This window comes from Pithys albifrons, chromosome 11, assembly GCF_047495875.1.
Source record: "Pithys albifrons albifrons isolate INPA30051 chromosome 11, PitAlb_v1, whole genome shotgun sequence".
In the NCBI taxonomy this organism is placed as follows: Eukaryota; Metazoa; Chordata; class Aves; order Passeriformes; family Thamnophilidae; genus Pithys; species Pithys albifrons.
In genome coordinates, this window is record NC_092468.1 from 24,990,548 (window position 1) to 25,013,299 (window position 22,752).

At 46.2% G+C, this 22,752-nt stretch overlaps 1 protein-coding gene and 1 non-coding gene across 2 annotated transcripts; both read left to right on the forward strand.

Annotated features, from left to right (window-relative positions):
• Positions 1–255: 255 nt before the first annotated feature.
• KPNA4 (karyopherin subunit alpha 4) lies at positions 256–22,720 on the forward strand. Its single transcript, XM_071565980.1, has 17 exons — positions 256–631; positions 10,083–10,127; positions 10,866–10,955; positions 11,040–11,069; positions 11,149–11,201; positions 11,909–12,004; positions 12,108–12,193; positions 13,959–14,045; positions 14,274–14,443; positions 14,535–14,579; positions 15,424–15,555; positions 15,765–15,897; positions 17,295–17,452; positions 18,111–18,182; positions 18,814–18,976; positions 19,770–19,864; positions 20,846–22,720. Exons 1-17 carry the CDS (start codon positions 563–565, stop codon positions 20,942–20,944), a joined length of 1,623 nt encoding a protein of 540 aa, XP_071422081.1. The 5' UTR covers positions 256–562; the 3' UTR covers positions 20,945–22,720.
• LOC139677256 (small Cajal body-specific RNA 7) lies at positions 16,209–16,514 on the forward strand. The gene has a single exon (XR_011698813.1). It is a non-coding gene; the product is annotated as a small Cajal body-specific RNA 7 (non-coding RNA).
• Positions 22,721–22,752: the final 32 nt, after the last annotated feature.

Sequence of the window (22,752 nt, forward strand, 5' to 3'; positions counted from 1 at the left end):
GATGGATCACAAGCACACAGTAACGCTCAGACTCGTGCCCGCCCTCCCCGCGCAGGCGCTCGCAGCGCTCGCAGCGCTCCCTCCTCCCTCACCCCACACCGCCCAAGATGGCGGCGGTTCTGAGGCGATTCCCCCCCCTCCCTCCCTTTTGCGTCACGGCTCCCGCCCGCTCCCCGCGGCGCGCCATTGGCCGCGGGGCGCGCGGGGCGCAGCCAATGGGCGGCGGGCACCGGAGCGAGGCTGCCCCGTGCGCGCGCGCGGCCCGGCCCGGCCCGGCCCTTCCCCCGCGCGGCTCCAGCGGCGGCTCCGGCGCGTTTGGGGCCGCCGGGAGCGCTCCGGGTCCGATCCCGAATATCCCACACCCCGAACATCTCGCACATCCCACAGCCCGCTCCTCCTCTTCCTCCTCCTCCTCCTCCGCTTCCTGCTGCCGCCCCCCCGCCTCGGAGCCGCGGCCCATCCCGGCTCGCCGAGGCCGCCCGCGGGCCCCCCCGCTCCCCTCAGCCCTCACCGCGCTCGGGCCGCGGGCGGAGGAGGCGCAGGGGCCGCGGCCTCCCCCGCCATGGCCGACAGCGAGAAGCTGGACAACCAGCGGCTCAAGAACTTCAAGAACAAAGGCCGCGACCTGGAGGTGAGCGCGGCCGGGAAGGGAGGGAGGGAGGGAAGGAAAGGGAAGGGAAGGAGGGAGCGAGCGGCGCAGGCCGCGCTGTGGGGCGGGCCCGGCCCGGCCTGTGAGCTCCCGGCTTGGGGCCCGCCCGGCGCCGCCCCGGGGGCTCTGCGGGCCCTCGGACACCCCCCGGACAGCAGAACACCCCCGGGCCGGCCCTGCCAGCGCCGGCCGCGGCTCTGCGCGCCCTGGCCTCGATTTCTCCATTAACAGCGCTCCGAGCAGCCCCTAAAACCCTGAGTCAGGAATTAGGCCCCGGCTGGGTGCTGCGCTGCGTGCCTCTAAATAAATAATCAATCGCCTGATCTTAATGGGAAATACATTTTTAAAAGCACCCAATCGCTCCTCTCTCCCTCTTATTTTTTTTTATTTTCTTTTTTTTAACGTTGCTCTTTCCCCGCCCGGTTAGTCGGGAAGCAGCTCTGGCTCGGTAACAAGGACCTGTAAACTTTTTGGTGGCCGCATTGCCACATCCGTTGCCTGAGCTCTGAAGGTGCTCCCCAAACGCAGCAGAATATATATAATTAACTTAGGGTTTCCTTAGCAAATAGGCACATTTTAAAATTAGGCGTCAATCCTCACCCTTCAACGCTCGCCCGGGAGTGCCGGTGGAGCTTAAAATTGTCAGTGCAGGGCTCTGGACAAGAGTTTTGGCATTTTCGTGGCTGTTTTTCACCGTGTCCCTGTGTTTCCCTTAATATTCCAGTGTTTCCCATGAAGACAGTGCAGTATTTCTGTTTTAAAATAAAAGATTCCCTTTATGTTATTGGCATGAATTAAAACATCAACCTGGTTTCCCCTCTGAGCAATTCAGAAGTCAGTAACTCCTCGGTTTTTAACTTAATCACTGTCCAAGTAGGTTGATAAAACAGTTTATTGTTTAGTTCCATGCAGAGTTTGGTGGTGCCAAGAATATTGGGAGTGGGAATAACGACTTGCTCTGTTTACCAACAGAGGTTGGTTGGTAACCAGTTGCCATAGATGTTAATTTGTTTTTATATAAATTTTGTTATTGAACAGACAGCTCTAGGAAGGCACATAGAATATGATAATAGAGGAATAAAACGGGATTAATGGGAAGATCCAGGTTGGAATTCAGGTGCTTTTCTGTGGAAAGTTTAAGGGCTGAGGAAGGGAAGGTTCAGGATGGGCACAGCAGGGAAAGGGAACCCACGTGTCTGTCAGGAAGTTCTTTGCTGTTTTCCTTTTTTGTGCACTTTAAATGGCCTTTTACCCAGTCAAAACCCACTGCAGGGCCGTGTTAAATTTTAGATATTGACATTTATCCAGCAAATCCTGGAGCATCTGCCTGGTACCCAAAATAACCCCGTGCATGGCTGGTTTTCATACAATAGCCCGAGCTCCTGGCTGTCCTTGCTGCTCATTAACTGCTTACCCATCCCAGTTGGCATTAGTGGGAGGGAACTGGCCCTGGCCACTCTCAGAGAGTGGCCCGGGGTGGGATAACCCACAGCTCCCCAATTCCTGGGAGTTTGGAGCATGAACTTGGCTATTTACTTGCAGAGGAAGCCAATTTTTGATCTTTATCTCCCTCCCTCCTCCTTCCCCTTCACTCCTTCTCCTTATCTGAATTTCATGTGGTGCTTTTACAAAAAATCTTATTTTTCTAACCCATGACAGTTGACAGGCAACTAATAAATCCCTCTAATTTGGTGAATCCCAAATTAATAGACACTGTTGCAAAATACAGACTTAGAAGTGTTGTAATTCCACATGTCTCGGATCAGTCCCTGGGGAGTTCCTGTCACATTGTCCTCACCTTCCAGGACTTAAATGTTCACAGAGGATTTTTGTATTTCTTACAAAAACCCAGAGAATTACCTGCATTTTATCTCTTGAAGAACTAATCATATATTTACCTTTTGAAATGCTTCAAGTTGAACTTTGGTTATTCCAGTCGTAAAAATACAAATTCTGACCTTGAAAAAAGGGGGAAGAAAAGGAAACCCCAAAGCACCCCCCTGTTTTCCACAAGATGTGCAGCAAAATTCCTTTCTGTGCTGAGGGATTGGGCAAACCCTCCTGCAGGGGCACGTTGTGAGCAATTGTGCCACGTGTTTGGAGATGACAGATGGGTGAGGGCACCGGGAATGGAGTGGGAGCTGAGGCCACAAACACACAATCCCTCCTGCTCCTTTCTCTTATTTATAGTCCTGCCCTAAGGAGTGCACAGGAGAAGAAACTTTTTAATGCTGGGAGAGTTTGTGCAGTGAGAGCAGTAACTTGAGGCAGTGTCTCCGTGTGGGTTTTAGGATTTCTAGTTAAGGTCTTCAAGATTTAAGAGTTGTTGGGGCTGTGGGGAAAAAATAGTGTTGTTGCAGCACAAAAAGGAGCCTTAAAACTGCAGAAATCATCACACCTTTTTTTGTTGTTTTTAACATCCAGCCCCAGAATCTCCCTTGAACAAGGGCCTGTCTGGACTCCAATTTAAATTATGCAAATGCTTATCCATTAAGGTGACTTTTTTCATCTTGTATCTTCAGTAAGGAACAGGTTTTAGTTGGGCTTTCCCCCCCTTGAACAAGAAAGGACGAGCTGCTGTTTTTCTGTTTATTGTGGCCATGGCTGTGCTGACAGAAAATCTTCTTTCCAATTTGTTTTTAATTGTAGCACCACAGACCCTGGGATCAAATACTTCATCTTTGCAATGAAAGGGCCAGACAAATGCAGATTCATCATGTCTGTGGTAGTTTTATGAACAGTTTGGGTTTGAATAATGTCTGTTCTTTACTGCAATTAGGGGTCTTGAGGGCAACCTTGTTTTGGGGAGGTTTGAAGAGATTTGGGGTGTTGGATTTTTCCTTGCTTCATTTTGTTTCACCAGGTGATCCAGCATTTCATCTTCTGGTGTTTGCTGCCTGCTGCAGCATTCCAATCTCACTGACATTTAGGGGGTTTTTTGAAATGAAATAAAAAATATTTCATGCATAATATTTCTCTGGAAATCCTGGGAGAATCCGCTGAGTTCCTGCTGGCTCTTCCTGCCCTGACTCTCCCGTGTTGCTGGGGGAGAGATGAAGAATTGCCTTAATGGTGCCAGCACAGGAGAAGAGTTAAATAGATAGTTCTGCTCAGTTCTGAGAGCTGCATGATGTGAAATGATGGTAATACTGTGATGCAGAACACTCCAAACTAATTTTGGAGCAGCCATTGACTCAAGATGCTTTAGGATCAGCAGTGTCAGGATTTGAGGAGTTACCAGTAACATTCACTGGACTTTAATGTTAATAATATACTTGAGAATGGCAGGGAAGCTCCAGGGAGGGAAGGAAGGGTGGGCTTAGGAGATATATTGGATATTGCAGGTGCTTTGGAGCTTTTCAACCTTTTCTGTATCCCACACAAAATAGTTTCCTTGGCATTAAATATGGAAGAACTGAGGAGAGCAGGAATTTCACTCACTGAGTTAAAAATAGGTTCCTTTAAGCTGACTTGGAGTTCTGTGGTGAAGCTCATCCATCTTGTCACTTAAAAGTGATCCTGAGATATTTGTAAAGGCTTTTGATTTGCCACGGCCAACCTCTCCAGGAGAAACTGAGGTGGCAGCACAGGCAATGTCCTATTGATTTTTATTTATTCATCCATAACTGAGAATCCCATTTAACTCTGAGGGGGGAATAGTTGCTGAGACGTGGGTTCTGGTGGGATCTCCTGGAGGCTGTGTTGAAAATCCCAAAGCATTTGTGTCAGTGATCTGGGAGAAGACTTGACTGCTGTGGTTTGTGATTGATCAGCATGGGAGAAAAATACTGTATAGACTGTCCTGGGCTCAGTGTGGGAGGGAAACGATGGCTGGAGGAGGGCCTGGATCTCTGGGTGACACTGGGGGGGTTTGCAAACCCAGGGGTGAAGTTGGAGGGCTCTTCCCTCCTCTTGTTCTTCGGTGCCTCTTTGACCTGGGAGGGACAGGGCAAGGTTTCTGTCCCTGCTGTAGTTGTAGCCAAATCCTCTCCTGCTGTGCCTGGAGTGGCTGCTCTGTGAGCAAGCAGTGTGTGCACAGGGCTGCAGTGAGCAGTGTTTGATAAGAAAATAATCAAAAATGCCATCCAGTTCACAAAAGATTAGGGGGTAAATACTCTGTTTCCACATGTCTACCCCCACACCACCCCCTGTGGTGTTTTTGTTGGGTTTATTTTGAATCCTAGACCAGACTCGTTGTGGTGGCAACTTCCTGGAAGGAAGGAAGGAGGGATGGCACAACCAGCTCTGCTGTGCAGTAACTGTTGCCTTTGCAGTTCCCCAACAGACACAATGTGCCCTTGGAAACCATCCCCTGGAAGGAGAGCAAGGGGTGAAGTTCTGCCCTTATTTGTGTGCTGTTAGACCTTCCTCTTGTGGGTGTATAAACACAGCTACTCAAGTGAAATATTTTATAACACCTAAACATGCCCACCTCACCCACCAGTGAAGACCTTGGGCCAGCAGAGTGTTCTTGAGGGCAGCTCCAGATGTGTTTGGGAAGGGCTGGTGGGTCTGAGCTGCTCCTGGTGTGGAGCTGGGGATGTTCCCTCTGAGCTGTTCCTGATGTGGAGCTGGGGATGTTCCCTCTGAGCTGTTCCTGATGTGGAGCTGGGGATGTTCCCTCTGAGCTGTTCCTGATGTGGAGCTGGGGATGTTCCCTCTGTTTCTGAGCTGTTCCTGATGTGGAGCTGGGGATGTTCCTCTGTTTCTGAGCTGTTCCTGATGTGGAGCTGGGGATGTTCCCTCTGTTTCTGAGCTGTTCCTGATGTGGAGCTGGGGATGTTCCCTCTGTTTCTGAGCTGTTCCTGATGTGGAGCTGGGGATGTTCCCTCTGTTTCTGAGCTGTTCCTGATGTGGAGCTGGGGATGTTCCCTCTGTTTCTGAGCTGTTCCTGATGTGGAGCTGGGGATGTTCCCTCTGAGCTGTTCCTGATGTGGAGCTGGGGATGTTCCCTCTGAGCTGTTCCTGATGTGGAGCTGGGGATGTTCCCTCTGAGCTGTTCCTGATGTGGAGCTGGGAATGTTCCCTCTGAGCTGTTCCTGATGTGGAGCTGGGAATGTTCCCTCTGAGCTGTTCCTGATGTGGAGCTGGGAATGTTCCCTCTGAGCTGTTCCTGATGTGGAGCTGGGAATGTTCCCTCTGAGCTGTTCCTGATGTGGAGCTGGGGATGTTCCCTCTGAGCTGTTCCTGATGTGGAGCTGGGAATGTTCCCTCTGTTTCTGAGCTGTTCCTGATGTGGACTGGGGATGTTCCTTCTGTTTCTGAGCTGTTCCTGATGTGGAGCTGGGGATGTTCCCTCTGAGCTGTTCCTGATGTGGAGCTGGGGCTGTTCCTCTGTTTCTGAGCTGCTCCTGATGTGGAGCTGGGGATGTTCCCTCTGAGCTGCTCCTGGTGTGGAGCTGGGAATGTTCCCTCTGAGCTGCTCCTGATGTGGAGCTGGGGCTGTTCCTCTGTTTCTGAGCTGTTCCTGATGTGGAGCTGGGGATGTTCCCTCTGAGCTGTTCCTGATGTGGAGCTGGGGATGTTCCCTCTGAGCTGTTCCTGATGTGGAGCTGGGGATGTTCCCTCTGTTTCTGAGCTGTTCCTGATGTGGAGCTGGGGATGTTCCCTCTGTTTCTGAGCTGTTCCTGATGTGGAGCTGGGGATGTTCCCTCTGAGCTGCTCCTGGTGTGGAGCTGGGGATGTTCCCCCTGTTTCTGAGCTGCTCCTGGTGTGGAGCTGGGGATGTTCCCTCTGAGCTGTTCCTGATGTGGAGCTGGGGATGTTCCCTCTGAGCTGTTCCTGATGTGGAGCTGGGGCTGTTCCTCTGTTTCTGAGCTGCTCCTGATGTGGAGCTGGGGATGTTCCCTCTGAGCTGTTCCTGATGTGGAGCTGGGGCTGTTCCTCTGTTTCTGAGCTGCTCCTGATGTGGAGCTGGGGATGTTCCCTCTGAGCTGCTCCTGGTGTGGAGCTGGGGATGTTCCCTCTGAGCTGCTCCTGATGTGGAGCTGGGGATGTTCCCTCTGAGCTGCTCCTGATGTGGAGCTGGGGATGTTCCCTCTGAGCTGTTCCTGGTGTGGAGCTGGGGATGTTCCCTCTGAGCTGTTCCTGATGTGGAGCTGGGGATGTTCCCTCTGAGCTGCTCCTGATGTGGAGCTGGGGATGTTCCCTCTGAGCTGCTCCTGATGTGGAGCTGGGGATGTTCCCTCTGAGCTGTTCCTGATGTGGAGCTGGGGATGTTCCCTCTGAGCTGTTCCTGATGTGGAGCTGGGGATGTTCCCTCTGAGCTGCTCCTGATGTGGAGCTGGGGCTGTTCCTCTGTTTCTGAGCTGTTCCTGGTGTGGAGCTGGGGATGTTCCCCCTGTTTCTGAGCTGCTCCTGGTGTGGAGCTGGGGATGTTCCCCCTGTTTCTGAGCTGCTCCTGGTGTGGAGCTGGGGATGTTCCCTCTGAGCTGCTCCTGATGTGGAGCTGGGGATGTTCCCTCTGAGCTGCTCCTGATGTGGAGCTGGGGATGTTCCCTCTGAGCTGTTCCTGGTGTGGAGCTGGGGATGTTCCCTCTGTTTCTGAGCTGTTCCTGGTGTGGAGCTGGGGATGTTCCCTCTGTTTCTGAGCTGTTCCTGGTGTGGAGCTGAGGATGTTCCCTCTGTTCCTGGCGTGGCTGTGGAAAGCCCTGGGATGTGTCGGGATCCTGCAGGCATCGGCTCACACGAGATTTGAATGATAAGCTGAAGGGCTCAGTCATGACTAATGGTCAGAAATAGCCCTTATGATAAATCTGAAGCTAAATATAATTGAAAAAAAGGAGGATGGAGGGGTGGCCATCACAGGCTGACAGAAATAGATCGGATCATTTGATTTTTGATGTGGCAAACAACAAACAGGATCCAGTGACTGGAAGTGCCACACGAATTCCTGCTGAAATGATGTGTGTGCTTCAATTGGAGCCCTTCCCAGGGCCATCCTGAACTCTGCTTCAGAAGCTTTGATGTTGAGGAGGGTTTCCTGGTCACAGTTGTCAGTGCAAGCTGGGAACTGATTCAGAGAAGTCTGACAAGTCAAATCCCCACAGAACAGAAGGAATAATGTACCTTTGCAGTCCCTTACTTTCTGCCCTTTGAACTGTTTTCCAGCAGACAACATGAGCTGCTCCTGACTCTGCTTGTCCTTCTGGTTTGTCCAAACTCCCTGTCTGGGCTGAGGTGGTGATGCCACAGAGCTCCGTGACAGAGCTGACCTCAGTTCCCTGCTGTGCCTTTCCTCTTCCTGGGAGGAAGAGCAGGGGCAGGTTGACCAGTAATAACTGCTCTGTCAACAGGCCACTGTTTACACAGAGATTATTTTAGTGGAGCTCTATTTTGGTAAATTGTGCTTGAGAGTGACCTCATTAGTTTGTCTTTTTGTGAAGGCTTTTGTGAGTCCCAGGTGTGCAGGTCTGCTCAGAGCAGGCAGGAGTTAAACCAAGGGCCTGCCAGGGGAGAACATTCTTGTTTCAGCAGTCTGATAACTGCAGATATGATGTTTCAAGTAAAGAAACTCCTCAGTGACATACCTGAGCCTTTTCTCTTGTAGTGTTTGTTGAGGTCCCAACTCACTTCTCCCCCTGTCTCTGTCTCATGTGCTTGTCCTGATGGTTTGTTACCACCTGAGAGGGAACAGGTTTCCTTTTGGGCTCACTACTAATTGTAGCAATTACTTTTAATGTCCTTTACAGCTTAATGTCTCTTTTAGGTTGGTGTTACAGCAATTTCACTCCCTGAAAGTGTGCCCTGGCTGTTCTCTTGCTTAGGAGCAGCTTTGCTGTGCCCAGCAGTGACTGGGAGGAATCGCCCCTCTCCCGGTGCAGCTTTCCTGTAGGAATGCTTGTTTTGTTGGGTTGTGGTTTGGGAAGGTGTTCTTGGCCCTGTGAGATCATCAGGGGTGTGGCTCAGTTCTGCAATCCCATTATCAGAGGTTTTCCTCTATTATTTTCATATTGGATATGCCAGGTCAGACTCTGGAGGAGCCACACTGAGCCCTGTGGTCCAGGCTGAGAGCCAGAGCCTGGAGTGGGTGAGTCAGGTGTGAACTTGCAGCATCTTCCCAAAGCCTCCAGCTGGTGTGTGGGATCCAGCAGTGGATCAGCTGCTCTTGGAGCACAAAGGAGTGACCGTGGGGTGCTTCCTGCCCCCAGAGCACCATCCAAGGGCCAGGAGGGGAGCACCCCTTTCCTGGGAAAGCCTGGCTGCCGTGGAGTTCTGCCTGTGCTGTAGCACCCTCTGAGGTGTGGGAGTGTTCAGTGCTGGGTGCTCTGCACTTGGCTCTTGTGGCCCTTCCCAGGTGGTTCCAGGTGCTGCAGCTCCTGGGCACTTGGATTCCTAAGGAATCTCTCCTTGGAGGGCTTGGATTTTCCCTCATCTGCCTGATTTTCTCCTCATGAGCTGCATTTTGGTCCTCAAACCATGGAAAGTTCTGCCTCCAAGCAGTGGGGAACCATCTCTTTTCCATTCACATCCTTTCCTCTCCTTTTCCATTCACATCCTTTCCTCTCCTTTTCCATTCACCTCCTTTCCTCTCCTTTTCCATTCACATCCTTTCCTCTCCTTTTCCTTGGAGCTCCTTTCTTTGAGGAGACAAATTGTCTTGCTCAGATCTGAAATTTGATTCTGAAGAAATGCACATTCTTTTTGATAAAAGTAATTATGCTCTGAGAGTCAGGCCTTTAATCCTTATCTTCAGATCTGCTTCTTGCTGTTGATATTAAGCTGTTCCTTTTCCCTCCATCCTGTGTTAGTGCAGTCCCTCGTTGTATTCCAGGACCTCAGGCTTTCCCTGGGACTTGTGAAAGTGGAGTCACAATAAAAGTGGAATTGTTTTGAACTTTTCAGTGAATGAGACCAGCAGAGTTCAAGGTGTGGAATACAATAACTCTATGCTGATTTATTTTCCTGTTTTCACTGCAGTAACACAGGCAGCAATAAACCAATTTATGTATATTTACAATTGATTTTTCCCTGAATATTGTCAGTGGGAGCTGTGGAGAAAATGACCCCAAAAATTGCTCTTAAAAGTGCCAAGGATTTTATGTGGTTTTCTTCTATAAACAGCAGTTTTGTAACCTGGCTTTGCTTACAGAGGTGTCTTAATTTGAGCTTGTTTGTAAAGCTGTTTCACTGGTGGTTTGCCACAGTCTTTATGGTGCTTTTGGTGCTGTTTTATGCACAACTCCTTTCAACTCTGCCCTTTCAAAGACTCCTGTTTATTCCTAATTCTGTAACCCCCTTTTTCCTCAACGTGAACACCAAGGAGACAGTTTTACTATGAAATAATACAGTTATTTCCATTTCCTGTAGGAAAATGACAATTAAACCCTTTGTGCACAAGTATTTAAAGTGCATCAACTTAAATGGTTGCACAAGAACTTTTTTACTGGTCTAAATGCAGAATATAATGTGTTTTCTTTTTGATTCTTTGCAGACTATGAGAAGGCAGAGAAATGAAGTTGTTGTGGAGTTGAGAAAGGTGAGATGATCCAGCATTGCTCTTAATAAATGGAATTTTACAGTGTTGTTGTTTTAGTAAAATGTAAGAGTTTTTGTTAAAGACTTTACTCTTCCTGTAGCCCCCCAAGAGCACCATTGTCCCACTATCTGTTTGTCTTTATTAATCCAAGCTTTGGTTCAGAAGGAAGTTCTGAAGTTACTGCACCTGGTACTGAGAGTTCAGTTTTTGTCCTGTAAAACAGGGGTTTATTTGTCATTTAATAAAGGGACTCATTCCTTCTGCTCCAGCCAGGTTTTAAAGACTTACAGAAAGCTTTTTTTTCCTTTGAAAATCAGATGTTCCTGCAAATCTGTAGGCAGAAAGCTCTTTTCTTACAGCACACAGGTAAGAGTGTGAAAGTGACACTGGAATTGTTGGGAAACTGGCTCCTGGGAAAGGAATCCCAAGTGGAATTACAGGACATTGGCCTGTGGGAATTGCTGTGGCTCATTATAAATGATGACAAATGGGTTGTGGATTTGTGCACATGGAACTTCCAGCACAGGGTGTTGCTGCAGAGATAAGTTGGATGCAGGATGTTTTGGGAAGAAGTGCTGTCCAAAATGTGCTTCTCTGTGCAGTCCTTCCCAACTTCTTGTTGATTTTAACTCTATCACTGACAGCATGTTTATGGTACTTGTTCAAATCAGAAGCTTCTCTTCCTTTCTTAACACCCCTACAAAGTTTTCAAGGTATTCAATCATTTTTCTCTTTCAGAACAAAAGAGATGAGCATCTTCTGAAGAGAAGGAATGTTCCCCATGAAGATATCTGTGAAGATTCTGATATAGATGGTGACTTCAGAGTGGTAAGAATCAACTCAGGCATTTCTCCTTTCTGCATTCTTTAAAGGCATTTTGAATTTCTAACTGCTTTTCTCTCTGTTTTCTAGCAAAACACTTCTTTGGAGGCAATAGTACAGGTAAAACCAACTTAATTGTTTGAATATTCTTCATGTCATGGCAACAAATGTGTGAAAAATCTCTTTTTTCTTATTTTAGAATGCTTCAAGTGACAACCAGGGTATACAGTTAAGTGCTGTGCAGGCAGCAAGGTAAGAACACAGTTTGCTGGAATATCCTGGGTTTATTCTTATTTTTATCATGCTCTTCAAGTCAGAAAATATGTTCTAGCTGTAAAAAAAAGGAAAAAAAGTTTAAAAGGAAAACTTGATATAGAGAACTTTAAAAAAATAGAGAAAGATCTTTTGAGTAGTCTGGAGTTTCATTATATATAAATACATTTGTCTTGGTGCAAACTTGATGCTTCTCACAAGTGGAGTAAAATACACAATTGGGAGGATGGGAAAGTGTTCAGCTTTCAAAGCAGAGAGGTCTGAGTGTCTCCCTGGCTGGGTGGAGGAGGAAGAAGCTGTGGGAGGGTGGAACTGCAGAACTCAGCCTTATTTTGCTGACTGGTGATAAACTCCCAAGGTAGAGAAAACAGGCAGTGAAAGGAGCAATGCCTGTAATGGCTTTGCTTTTCCAGTAGTTCAGTGATTTCAATTTTAGGGCTTATCTCTTTTCCCTCAAAGTACAGAAACCAATTCCTGCTTGGTCTGTGGGAGCAGAGAGACCCCCTGGGGAAGAGGTTCCCAGCCCAGAGGATGGTGTGGCCCTGGCACAGCTTGTGCAGGGGGGCTGGTGGGACTCTGCTTGGAGGTTCCCCAAGCACAGCCCCAGGCAGCCCTCGCTGACCCTCCCTGGGTGTCTCTGGGTGTGATTTTTCTGCTCACTGTGGAGCTTTTGTGTCCCCACACAGGAAGCTGCTCTCCAGTGACCGCAACCCGCCCATCGACGACCTCATAAAATCAGGAATATTACCTATTTTAGTGCACTGTCTTGAAAGAGATGACAAGTGAGTATTTCCCAAACTCCAGCTGTTTTCACTGCTGCCTGAATTCTTGTGATGATGTAAGAACTCCCGTGGCACTGACTGTGGTGCTGTCCCTCCCTTGCAGTCCCTCCCTGCAGTTTGAAGCTGCCTGGGCTCTGACCAACATCGCCTCGGGAACCTCGGAGCAGACACAGGCCGTGGTCCAGTCCAGTAAGTCCTGCAGGATCCCAGCACTGCTCACCCTCTGCAGCTGCCACAGCATCTCTGGAAATGGCCTGTAAAGAGCAGCCACTTCCTCTCACTGTTCACAAACTGGCTGAAATCAGGTTGGCAGTCACTGAAGGCCCTGCCTGTGAAGGCTCCTGACACCTCTGGCAAGTGGGGCCAGTTGAATTACACACCTGCTTTTGGTCTGTATTTTGGCAGGGTTTAAATTCTCTTGGGTTTCCTAGTGGGGAGTAACATCTGGAAACACAGTGTTTTAGCAGTTGGTATCTGCTGGTTTCCAGTTTTCATACTTGAAAGACCCAATGAAAACCTTGAAACAAACACAAAACACCTGAAAAACTCCCGTGGAGGGAGTTCAGATCTTACTGCAAAGAGGAGGAAAAGCTGCAGGCCAAGAGTGAGGAAAAGTGCAGGCCAAGTCCAGAGGGTGCCTGACATCAAACCCTTCCAAAATCAAGTTGAAGAAAAAAACTGTCCTTCATATTTTGGGGACATGGAAAGAAATTGTTGTTGGATTTGCACTCTGAATTTCCAGGCAGGGGGACCTTTCCCCTGCTCTCCAAGCATGTCCTAAGCTGTAGAAGTGCTCCCATTGGCAAAGCTGAACTAAGTAGAAGTGTGCAGGATTTTTGAATTTAATAAATGAAATGGAGCTTCTTGAGCCCCCTGCAAGAGTCAGACCTGCTGTGAAATGAGTTTTTGCCTAAAATTTAAGGAGGAAATACACAAAACTTTCATAGGTTGCAAGATCAGTTGCCCTTTGCTTTTCCAAACTCTGTTAAGAACCTGTTAACTTTGATACAATCTGTAGCTGACCCTTATACTTTGTATCTTAATACTTTCAACTTGCCTTTTTCCCATCCTCTTCCTTTCCCAGCTGCATCCTGGGAAAGGAAACCTTTTGGAAATCTCTTTAGTAGATAATCTGTCCCACACCTCTGGTCTGGAGCACTTCATATTTAAACCTAATTTCTCAATGAATTGAACAGTTCCTGCAGTGATGGTCTGTAGGTCTGTGTGTGTGCACTAACACCTATGGCACATGAAAGTAGAATTTATTTCAAGGGAAAAGATGGGCTGTTGTAATCCTTCCAAAAGTACTTGATATGCTTGCTGAGGAGGTTTTTTACCCTATAAAATACCCTTATTTAGGAGGAAGGAAGAATCCTGCTGTGCTTTATTTCTCCAGTGAAACATGGCTGAGGTTGAGAGAGCAGCTAAATACCAGTTTCTCTGGAAATCTGGGATCTAAACTAAGTGGGTTTTTATAGACTAAACTATTATGTAAGCAAGCACCTTAGTGCTGGGGGAAAAGAAAACAGGATCAGTTATCTGAATTGGAGCATGAGGAGCCCTTTCCTGCCCTCTCCCTGCATTCCCAGTCCATCCTGTGGCTGTGCACCTTCTTGAGCTGGTTGGGCTGGAAGTTACTACTTTGCAGTTGACTCTGATACACAACTTTGTGGCATTTATTGAATTCAGAAACTCTGTGCTGAATTTGGAGTCCTGACGAGCTTCAGGAAATTGGTGAGACTTAAATGTCAGGTTTTTATATTCTGAAGTCCAGACTATAAGAATATGCAGCAAAGGAAGAGTTATTGTAATGTTTTTGCAGTGAAGTTAGTGAAGTGTTGACCAGTTCTTAACCAGGAGAAAAGTTCCTCATGTGAGAGTGAAGTGTATGAATTATTTTGCCTTTTGAGGAGCATTTCTTGACCATCACCTGGGGTTTGTTTGTGCCTTTCAGATGCTGTGCCACTTTTCCTGAGACTGCTGCATTCACCTCATCAAAATGTGTGTGAGCAAGCTGTGTGGGCTCTAGGAAATATCATAGGTTGGTGTTACTCCTAAAAACTTCTAAGGGTGTTTTAGTGTTGTTTGTAAAGTTTTTGAAGGAATCCTCAGGAATATGTTGGGCTGTCCACCATTCCTGGTGTTTTGGTGTTGTCAGCCCTTCTGCTTGGTACTAAAATAACCTGGATCAAACCCATCACAACCATAAATCCATAAATTATGTGACTTTTCTGCTGACATAACAGTAATTCTGTGCTGTCTCCTGCAGGTGATGGGCCCCAGTGTAGAGATTATGTGATTAGTCTTGGAGTAGTGAAGCCACTTCTGTCCTTCATCAGCCCCTCCATCCCCATCACCTTCCTCCGGAACGTTACCTGGGTCATGGTCAACCTGTGCCGCCACAAAGACCCTCCTCCACCCATGGAAACCATCCAGGAGGTGATGGAATTGCTGCCCAGTGGGACCCAACTGCAGCTGGGGGGGTCCTCTGTGCCTTAAAACTAACCCCAGCTGTTTCTTTCCCCCTCAGATCCTCCCAGCGCTCTGTGTGTTAATTCACCACACGGATGTAAATGTGAGTAACCCCATTTGCACCCACTTTTGTTCTGCCATAGCATAAAGATCATAGTTAATTTTTTTATTTGTAAGAAAGGCAATCTATGATGTTCTCTTTCATTAGGGCAAACTTATTTTGGTGTCTTTTAACTGGTTATTTTTAAGTATCAGTTACGCTTTTGCCCTGATAGTTCTGTCTTTGCACGTGTTTATTTGCTTGTACTTTCCCTGCACTTACAACTGAAACTGCATTTATTTTTATTTCTCTGAGCATTCATTTAACAGGATTTTATTTTGCTTAGCACTTAAATCTGTAATGAAAATCAGTGTAAATGAAGGAAAAACCAGTGTCTGCTGCACATGTCAAATATCAGGTTTAGATGCAACTTCTGAGGTGTTAAATATGAACATTCTTATTGAATAGTGAAGTAAATGAGCAAGACATAAAACAGCTGATCTTTTTTGCCTAAATTAAATCAGAATTTAAGATTAATTCTTTGCTTCCTAGTTGTCTAAGTTGATGGCAACAGTGCTTTGCCAAAATATGCCTATGTATGTTAACTGATGTTCATTTAGTAATTTTGCTCTTTAATGTCCTGTGTGTAAGGAGCTGAAATTCAGCTTATTTGAATGTTTGAAATGGCTGGTTGGAATCAGGAGTTGTCAGCTGAGACAACACTTGTTTTTTGTAAGCTGTCAGTTGAAACGTTCAGATTTACTGCAATTTAAATCAGATTTTTGTGTGTGTGACTGCACAGCACTAGTTCAAATTAATTTTCCATTTATTTTCCAATGTGGCTCTAATTACTTTGGTGACACTTGTGATATTCCTGAGCTGTTTACCAAGCTGTGTCTCCTGTCAGATATTGGTAGACACAGTCTGGGCACTCTCCTACCTGACGGATGCTGGCAACGAGCAGATCCAGATGGTGATTGACTCGGGAATAGTCCCTCACCTGGTTCCTCTTCTCAGCCATCAAGAAGTTAAAGTGCAGGTAAGTTTGGATCCCTTGAGGGAAGTGTTGCTCAAAATGTGCTACTCCACAAAGTGGCTGCTTGTTTTTTACATGGAACTTTGAACAGTTTTTTCCTGTGTGATGATGCAGCATTTGCATAATTTGCTTTCTGACCTGTTGCTGTTTGTGCTCAGCTGGAGAAATATTTGCTGAAGGAACTGTGTTTAAAGGGAGTGTTTTGTCCCCAGACTGCTGCCCTGAGAGCTGTGGGGAACATCGTCACTGGCACCGATGAGCAGACACAGGTGGTTCTGAACTGCGAAGCCCTCTCGCATTTTCCAGCACTTCTGACACATCCCAAAGAAAAAATTAATAAGGCAAGTGATGGTACCTGATTGATAACTTGTATATTTGGCTGAGCTTGGATTCCACACGGTGCAGGGTCACGGAGGTTTGAGTGGTTGACTCCTCACAACAGTTTGTGGCAGTTTTCAGCAAGTGCTGAAGTTCTTTGGGGGATTAACACCCATAGGAAAATCTCTAGGGAGCTGCAGACTTGGACTTGACAAGAATGTTGTTTCCTGATTCTTCTAGTTGAATTTTTATGAAATTAATGCTTTATCTTATAAACCTGGCTGTTGACTTTAGAGTTCTTGATACGTGAAATGTCACTTTAATTAAACTGGCTCTCTTGGAAGTGATGACATAGAGATAATTGGGTGTCTGTGAGTGGGGTGTGTGTGAGCAGAGGGGTGGGCTGGGGGTGTGTGGGTGGGCTGGGGGCTCTGGGTGTGTGTGGATGTGTGTGAGAGGCTTCCCCTGGGGGCACTGATGGCAGTGCTGATTCCGGAGTGCATCTGAGGCGTGTTGGGCACTTCTGGGGCCACTCTGCAACACTGCCTGTGATTAAAGCCCAGCACAAGCCCACCAGGGGAAGCCCAGACACCCCAAATCTCTGACAGGGTCACCCATGGCAGTGATCCTGTGGTCTGATCTCAGAGACTCAGTTGAAGGAAATGTGAAAATTCCACACTCTCATGTTGAGAGAATTACTCAGCTAAAAGGTGGTTATTGTTCCAGAGAGGCTGGCAAGGAAGTTGAGGAATGATGGAGGGGGTTTAGAAAGGGAGAAATCTATCAACTGTAAGATTAAAAATTGATACTCAGAATATACTTAAAGTTTTGTGAAACTGTTACTCCCTGACTAAAGTATAGACTCACACCCCAAAAGGGAGGTGAGAGCTCCTGATCCTTATTTAACATAAGAATCCAGACCCAGTTCAGATCCAGCCTTAGTTCAGAATTTGTTAATTTAATTAAGGACTGGGAGGGGCTGCTGGGGCAAAGATCTGTTCTTGCACACTGTCCCAGGCACCTGCTGGTGGGTGTTGCTGGAAGGAGAGTCCTGGGCTTGTGGACAGAATGAGCATCAAGGGTCATACAACTGCTGAAAATTAAACATTTCAGTAACAGGTGGTGTGTTTTTTGATGATTGAAGCGAGGAAGAGAAGCACTACAAAGGACACAATAGCATCCTGTGTCCTCATGATGTCTGGACACCACGATGCTGTCATGCCTTTGGAGCTCTCTGGCCATCAGCTGAAACTGCTCCAGCTTCCATTGCCAGAGGGGGAAGCAATAATTGAGTGCTCATTTGTGACATTTTTTTGTCTCCAAATAATTTTTCCTTTTAATTTGAGGTTGTAAACTGGTAACAGTGAAAGATTGAAGGGTCTTGTGGAGCTGGAAGAATGTGCATGCACAGGATCCTGCTGGAGTGGGAATAAATGCTGGAGAAGATGAATTAATTGCTGCCATCCTTGTTTTGCAGGAAGCCGTGTGGTTCCTATCCAACATCACTGCAGGAAACCAGCAGCAAGTTCAGGCAGTAATAGATGCAAACCTTGTTCCAATGATAATCCATCTTCTAGATAAGGTTAGACCACAAGGTCTGGTGTTGGATGCTCATTTGGGACTTCAAATACCTGTGTTTGTTTTCAGTTTTTGGGTTCTTTGTGTCTTGAAACATGAGTTTCCAAACCACCTTGTGCTCCCAAGGATCTGCCTTGTCAGAAAGAAGGGTGTGGCTAAAAGCATGTAAGAAATATTTAGGAGAGAAGACAAACAACACAAAGCTGTTTCTAAATAGTTCTGTTAACTCCCAGTTTATTGATCTCTGAGAAAAGAATTGGAGAGCTTTAAATTGAATAAATGGCTGTGAGTTGAAGAACTTGAGAAGCAGCCACAGTTGGTGTGTGCAGGGCTTTATCAGAGCTGGCCCTCAGTGCTTATCTCTCCCTGTAGGACATGACAGCTGTTGATAAGGAGTGGGAGAGAGTGGAGGGAGTGCTGCAGTTCCATTTGCTTTGATGTAAACAAATTTCCCTTCCTCTGGAAGACTGATTGGAAAACACAGTTGCAGGGGAGGGATGGACAGAGAGTAACCCAAACAGCTCCAGGATTGCTGAGTTACTTGCCCTCTTACAGACAACAGTGAGCCTGTGCAGAATGGACCCTGGCAAATACCAGCTTTTATGGGAACACTGCACAGCATAAAGGCTGGAATGATTGTTTGTCTCTGTGGTTGTTTGTAGGGTGACTTTGGTACTCAGAAAGAAGCTGCTTGGGCAATAAGCAACTTAACGATCAGCGGAAGAAAAGACCAAGTGAGTCCAACTCTGAGGTGCCTTGGAGGGACTGCCAGGCCTGTGGGTGTCTGTTCCTCCACTTCCCTTTCCCACAAGGGATCTAAGAGTGAGCTTCAGTTGTTTCTGGAATGACATGGCATCTTAGGATGGCCTGGGAGCTGTGAGGGGCTTCCCTCAGGCTCTGATGGGATCCTTGGGCACTCCACATCTCCTTTTGCCTTTTTTCCCAACCATGAGGATGTGACAGTTACAATGAGTAGAAATGCACCAGTTCAGTGCAAGCCCAGAGTAGTGGCAGTGTTGGGGTGATGCTGTTGCTCTTCAAAGATGAGGCTGTAGCTCCTTGTCTAATACTGAAAAATTCACAGTGTGTTGTAGACCTTAAATGTATTTATGACTTAATGCATAAATGTATACCTTTTAGTAATAATTAATTATATATAACAATAATTCTATAACAATAACTGGCATAAATGCTACCTTTTAAAAGGGGATTTTTTGGAAGTGGCCAAAATACAGAATAATCTGACTACAGAATAGTCTGACCTGGCTGGGTACCTGAGTGCTTGGGCTTCATGGAGCTTATTTATTTGCATGTGTGCTTGTTCTCTGCCACATTCCCCTGTAACTCTTGCCTCTCCCCCCTCAGGTGGCTTACTTAATCCAACAAAATGTAATCCCTCCCTTTTGCAATTTGCTGACAGTAAAAGATGCACAAGTTGTGCAAGTGGTTCTGGATGGACTAAGTAATATATTAAAAATGGCTGAAGATGAAGCAGAAACCATAGCCAACCTTATAGAAGAGTGTGGAGGTAGGAGGATCAATATTTTGAGTTCTTGCAGAAATTGGTGCTTTGGTTTCCTACTGTGTGTTGGGTTTATTGTGTGTTGGCACAGATGTCTTGAACAAACCTGTTTTAAAGTGACCTTTTCATGCCTGTTGGGTGAATATACAAAGCTTTTCCTCACCAAATAAAGTGCAGAGGAGCTGGATAATGGCAACAAAAATTAGTAGGTGCTGATTTTGCAGTAGTCTTATATATTAGACAAATTAGTCTGATTGACAAATTAGGTTCTGTTAATGTAGGGATGATGTGCTTACCTTAGTCATGCACAAGTCATGGCCAGGTGAACATGGAAAAAATAAATTTACATTCAGTGGTTGTAGAACTGTGATAACTTTAATTTCCTGATGGCTCTCACACTTTCTCCATGTTGGTGTTGACTGAAACTTTTCCAGGATGAAAGAACACTGACATTAAATTTGGGCACAGGTTAAAAACTGAGTGGGATTTGTTAACATGAAGTGGAATAGTTTTTAAAATAGAAAATCTTGAGGGAGGGCAGAAAGATCAAGTGATTTGTGATGGCTGGAGGAGGAAAGAGCAGTTTGTGCCAAAACTCTGCCTGTCAGACCTTCAAAAATACCTGTATGTATTGCACATATTTGTATTTATCTGTATATAAATATGTATCAAATATGTCAAATAATGTGAGTTTACAGCATCTTAGTCACTCTGTTCCCAGGTTTGTTTTTAATGCCTTTCCTGGAAAATTGCTTTGCCTGAACTTGGTGTTCTGACATTTGCTCTGTGTTGGTTGCAGGCCTGGAGAAAATCGAACAGCTACAAAACCATGAAAATGAGGACATCTACAAACTGGCTTATGAGATCATTGATCAGTTCTTCTCTTCAGATGATGTAAGGCTGTCATTCTCTGCTCTTGTGTGTGCATTTATAAACGTGGTCCAGGGTGAAGGCAGCAGCCCCAGAGCTGCCCTGGGGCACTCCTGGTGCAGTGCACAGTGAGCCCTTGTTTGAACCTCTTGCATCTCTCCCCGTTCCTCACCATGAAGCACCTAAAGAAGATCTGATGCCTAATTTAAGCCTCATCTCTAGGGATTAAAATCCCAGGCTTTGAATAGTGCCCTTGCCTGATTTGCTGAGCTCTCTGTGCCTGGAGTGCTGCAGGGGAGATTCTGCCCTGCACACACAAATTGCCTGGAACAGTTTAATTTCCCAGGAATGTTGTTTTCATGTCAAACATGTAACATGCAGGAAGGTTTGATTTGTGTGCACTTAAATCATAAATGCAGAGGCAGGAAATGCAGGCGTGGCTGGCTGTGCCATGGAGGGAGAGGGGATGCAGAAATGCTGGAGCTGAGCTGCATTCATGCCCTGTTTTCTCTTGGCAGTTACTCTGTGCTAGAGTTTCACTTTTATGTGAGCAATAACATCTAAGTCTTGTGCAGCAGCTCCAGTTTTGCATCTCCAGCAGGACGTGGAGTTTAATCCAGTGTCAGTTTGGTAACCTCTGTTACTAAATATGTGCTGCCCAGTCTAAATAGAAACTGCAGTCTGGGTTTAATCCTTACTTGACTTAATGGTATTGGTCTTAAGAGCTGTGACTCTTTAGAACACTGACAGGATACTTTTCCAGGAGTGAAAATTCCATGTGCAAGATACTATTGGGTGTCATGTGGCCTTTCCTGCTAAATTAAAAGCCAAAGTGTTTCAGGTTAAATTGCTTCATTTTAGTGCTCTGCTAAATTTGGGAGACAAAGGCAAGACTCAATGCAGGGAAGTACATCAGGTGAAGAGAGATGCTTTTTGGACTGTGCAGCTCCTTTTTTAGCAGGTTTTGTGTCTGTCCCCACTCACAGTGTCCCCATTCCCTTCCAGATTGATGAAGATCCAAGCCTTGTTCCAGAAGCAATACAAGGTGGAACATTTGGTTTCAATTCATCTGCCAATGTACCAGCAGAAGGGTTCCAGTTTTAGAGTGGTATTTTGGAAGTTAGGTACAATGCAGCACTGAATAAAACAAAAAAAAAAAGGTTTGATCCATCAATCTTGGCTCATGGGATCCGCTGCTGCATTAAATCGGGAAGGCAAATGTGGAGATTTCATTTGGAGGCCCAGCCAAGCCCAAATGAAGTCGAGCTGATGGCGAGTGGGTGCGAGTGAGAATGAGTGGCAAAATGCAACGACAAACTTCACACTGAATGCTTCTTTAGATTGTTCAGAGAAAAGGGCTACAGGTCACAGATCCTCAGTGCCTGAAGGAACACCGACTTCCTAGAGCCATTGGGGGGGAACGCAGTGCTATCATCATCCAGCCTCGTAAGCTTAAGAGAACAGGATGGCCACGTGAGTAAGAGCGGAGAGAGCGAGCCCGGCCCTGCTGTGAAGCGCCGTGTGAATGGGCAGCGCTGAGTGAGTGTTGCCGGCCGGGCTGGGGCTCGGCCTGGCGGGGTGTGCGAGAGACGCGTGGGTGTGATGTGTCTGTGTGAGCTGGAGCGGCCTCGGGGCCCCGCGGCCCGGCCAGACCCGACCCGGGGTGTCACCTTACACTGCACACCAGACCGGTTTAGCAGCAGACTCTGGTTTACTCCTGCAGCCTGTGTTTCTCTTCTCGTTTTGTTTTGGTTTCTTTTTCTTTTATTTTATTTTCTCCCCCCTCTTCTTTTATTTTCCTTCACGGCTTCTCTTTAGTTGTTTGTAAAAGTCAGAATTTCAGGAAGGCTTCCCTGTGCATTTGCACCAGATGAATGTTTGATGTTATGAAAAGCTTTTCCATATCATCAAAACTAATTTGTAGATTTTTGCATGGAAAAAAAAAAAAAAGGATCATCCATTTCCCTTCAAACTAGGCTGTGTTGCAGTACACAAGTTGCCATAATAGTAGAAAGCAGTAAAATGTGGTAATAAAACCCTCATCCTTTTCATTTTCAAAGATAACATGAAGACCTTTGCATGTGGTAATCTCCAGCATAGCTCATTTTTAGATTTTGTTGAGTCCTGTAACCAAAATGTTTCTGTTGTGGTAGGATACCGTGCTGTGTTTCAATGTTACTTGTTTTCAGACTTTGTTTTCTATGAAAATGATATGGAAACGTCTAAAAATGAAATTTGGTGCATATGTACTGCCGAATAAAGAGCGAGAAAAGAGGTGTGAATAGATGTACAAATCAAGTCATGGTTTGAACACCTGCAATATGCCTAATCCAATTGTTTTAGACTCTTTTTATCTTAGATGTAGGCAGCCATGAACAATCTATTTTGAGCCACTTTAGAGAGAAAACTTTGTATTTTTAAAACTTGCACGAAAAGGCTGCAAGTGTTTTTATAATTGGAGGAATGCCTCAGTTTTGAGGTCCTGCACACTAAATTCAAGGTGAGGTTACAAATTTGTACAAACTGAACTCTTGATAAGGTGGCTCATTGTAGGAAATGCTGTGCCTTCCCCTTTGAGCACAAGTGTTGCATGAACAACAGTTTGCTATAATAAATAAAACATACCAGGTTAGCCACCATTAGCATCTATATCTACCTTGTGTTTTAAAATCAACTGGTAATTCTGAAACACTGTAGAATGGATAAAGATTATTTTGTGATCATAACTCTTTGTTGGACTAGAGTATTTTTGCAGCATTCCTTGTCATCAGAAACATGGTTAAAAGTTTAAAACTAGAAGCAGCAGAAACTAGCTTGTGAATTTATCCAAGTAGAGTGCAGGCTAGGCTGTCTTGGGGAAAATAAACATTAAACTTGCAAGTCTGGTGCCTGGGCTGCTTCTTTATATATCA

Bases quoted from the DNA above. Each gene is read 5' to 3' on its own strand.
- KPNA4 (XM_071565980.1), top strand. From the start codon at position 563: ATGGCCGACAGCGAGAAGCTGGACAACCAGCGGCTCAAGAACTTCAAG. The intron at 12,005-12,107 runs GTGAGTATTTCC...CCTCCCTTGCAG, and splicing joins TGTCTTGAAAGAGATGACAA to TCCCTCCCTGCAGTTTGAAG. The intron at 14,580-15,423 runs GTGAGTAACCCC...GTCTCCTGTCAG, and splicing joins TTCACCACACGGATGTAAAT to ATATTGGTAGACACAGTCTG.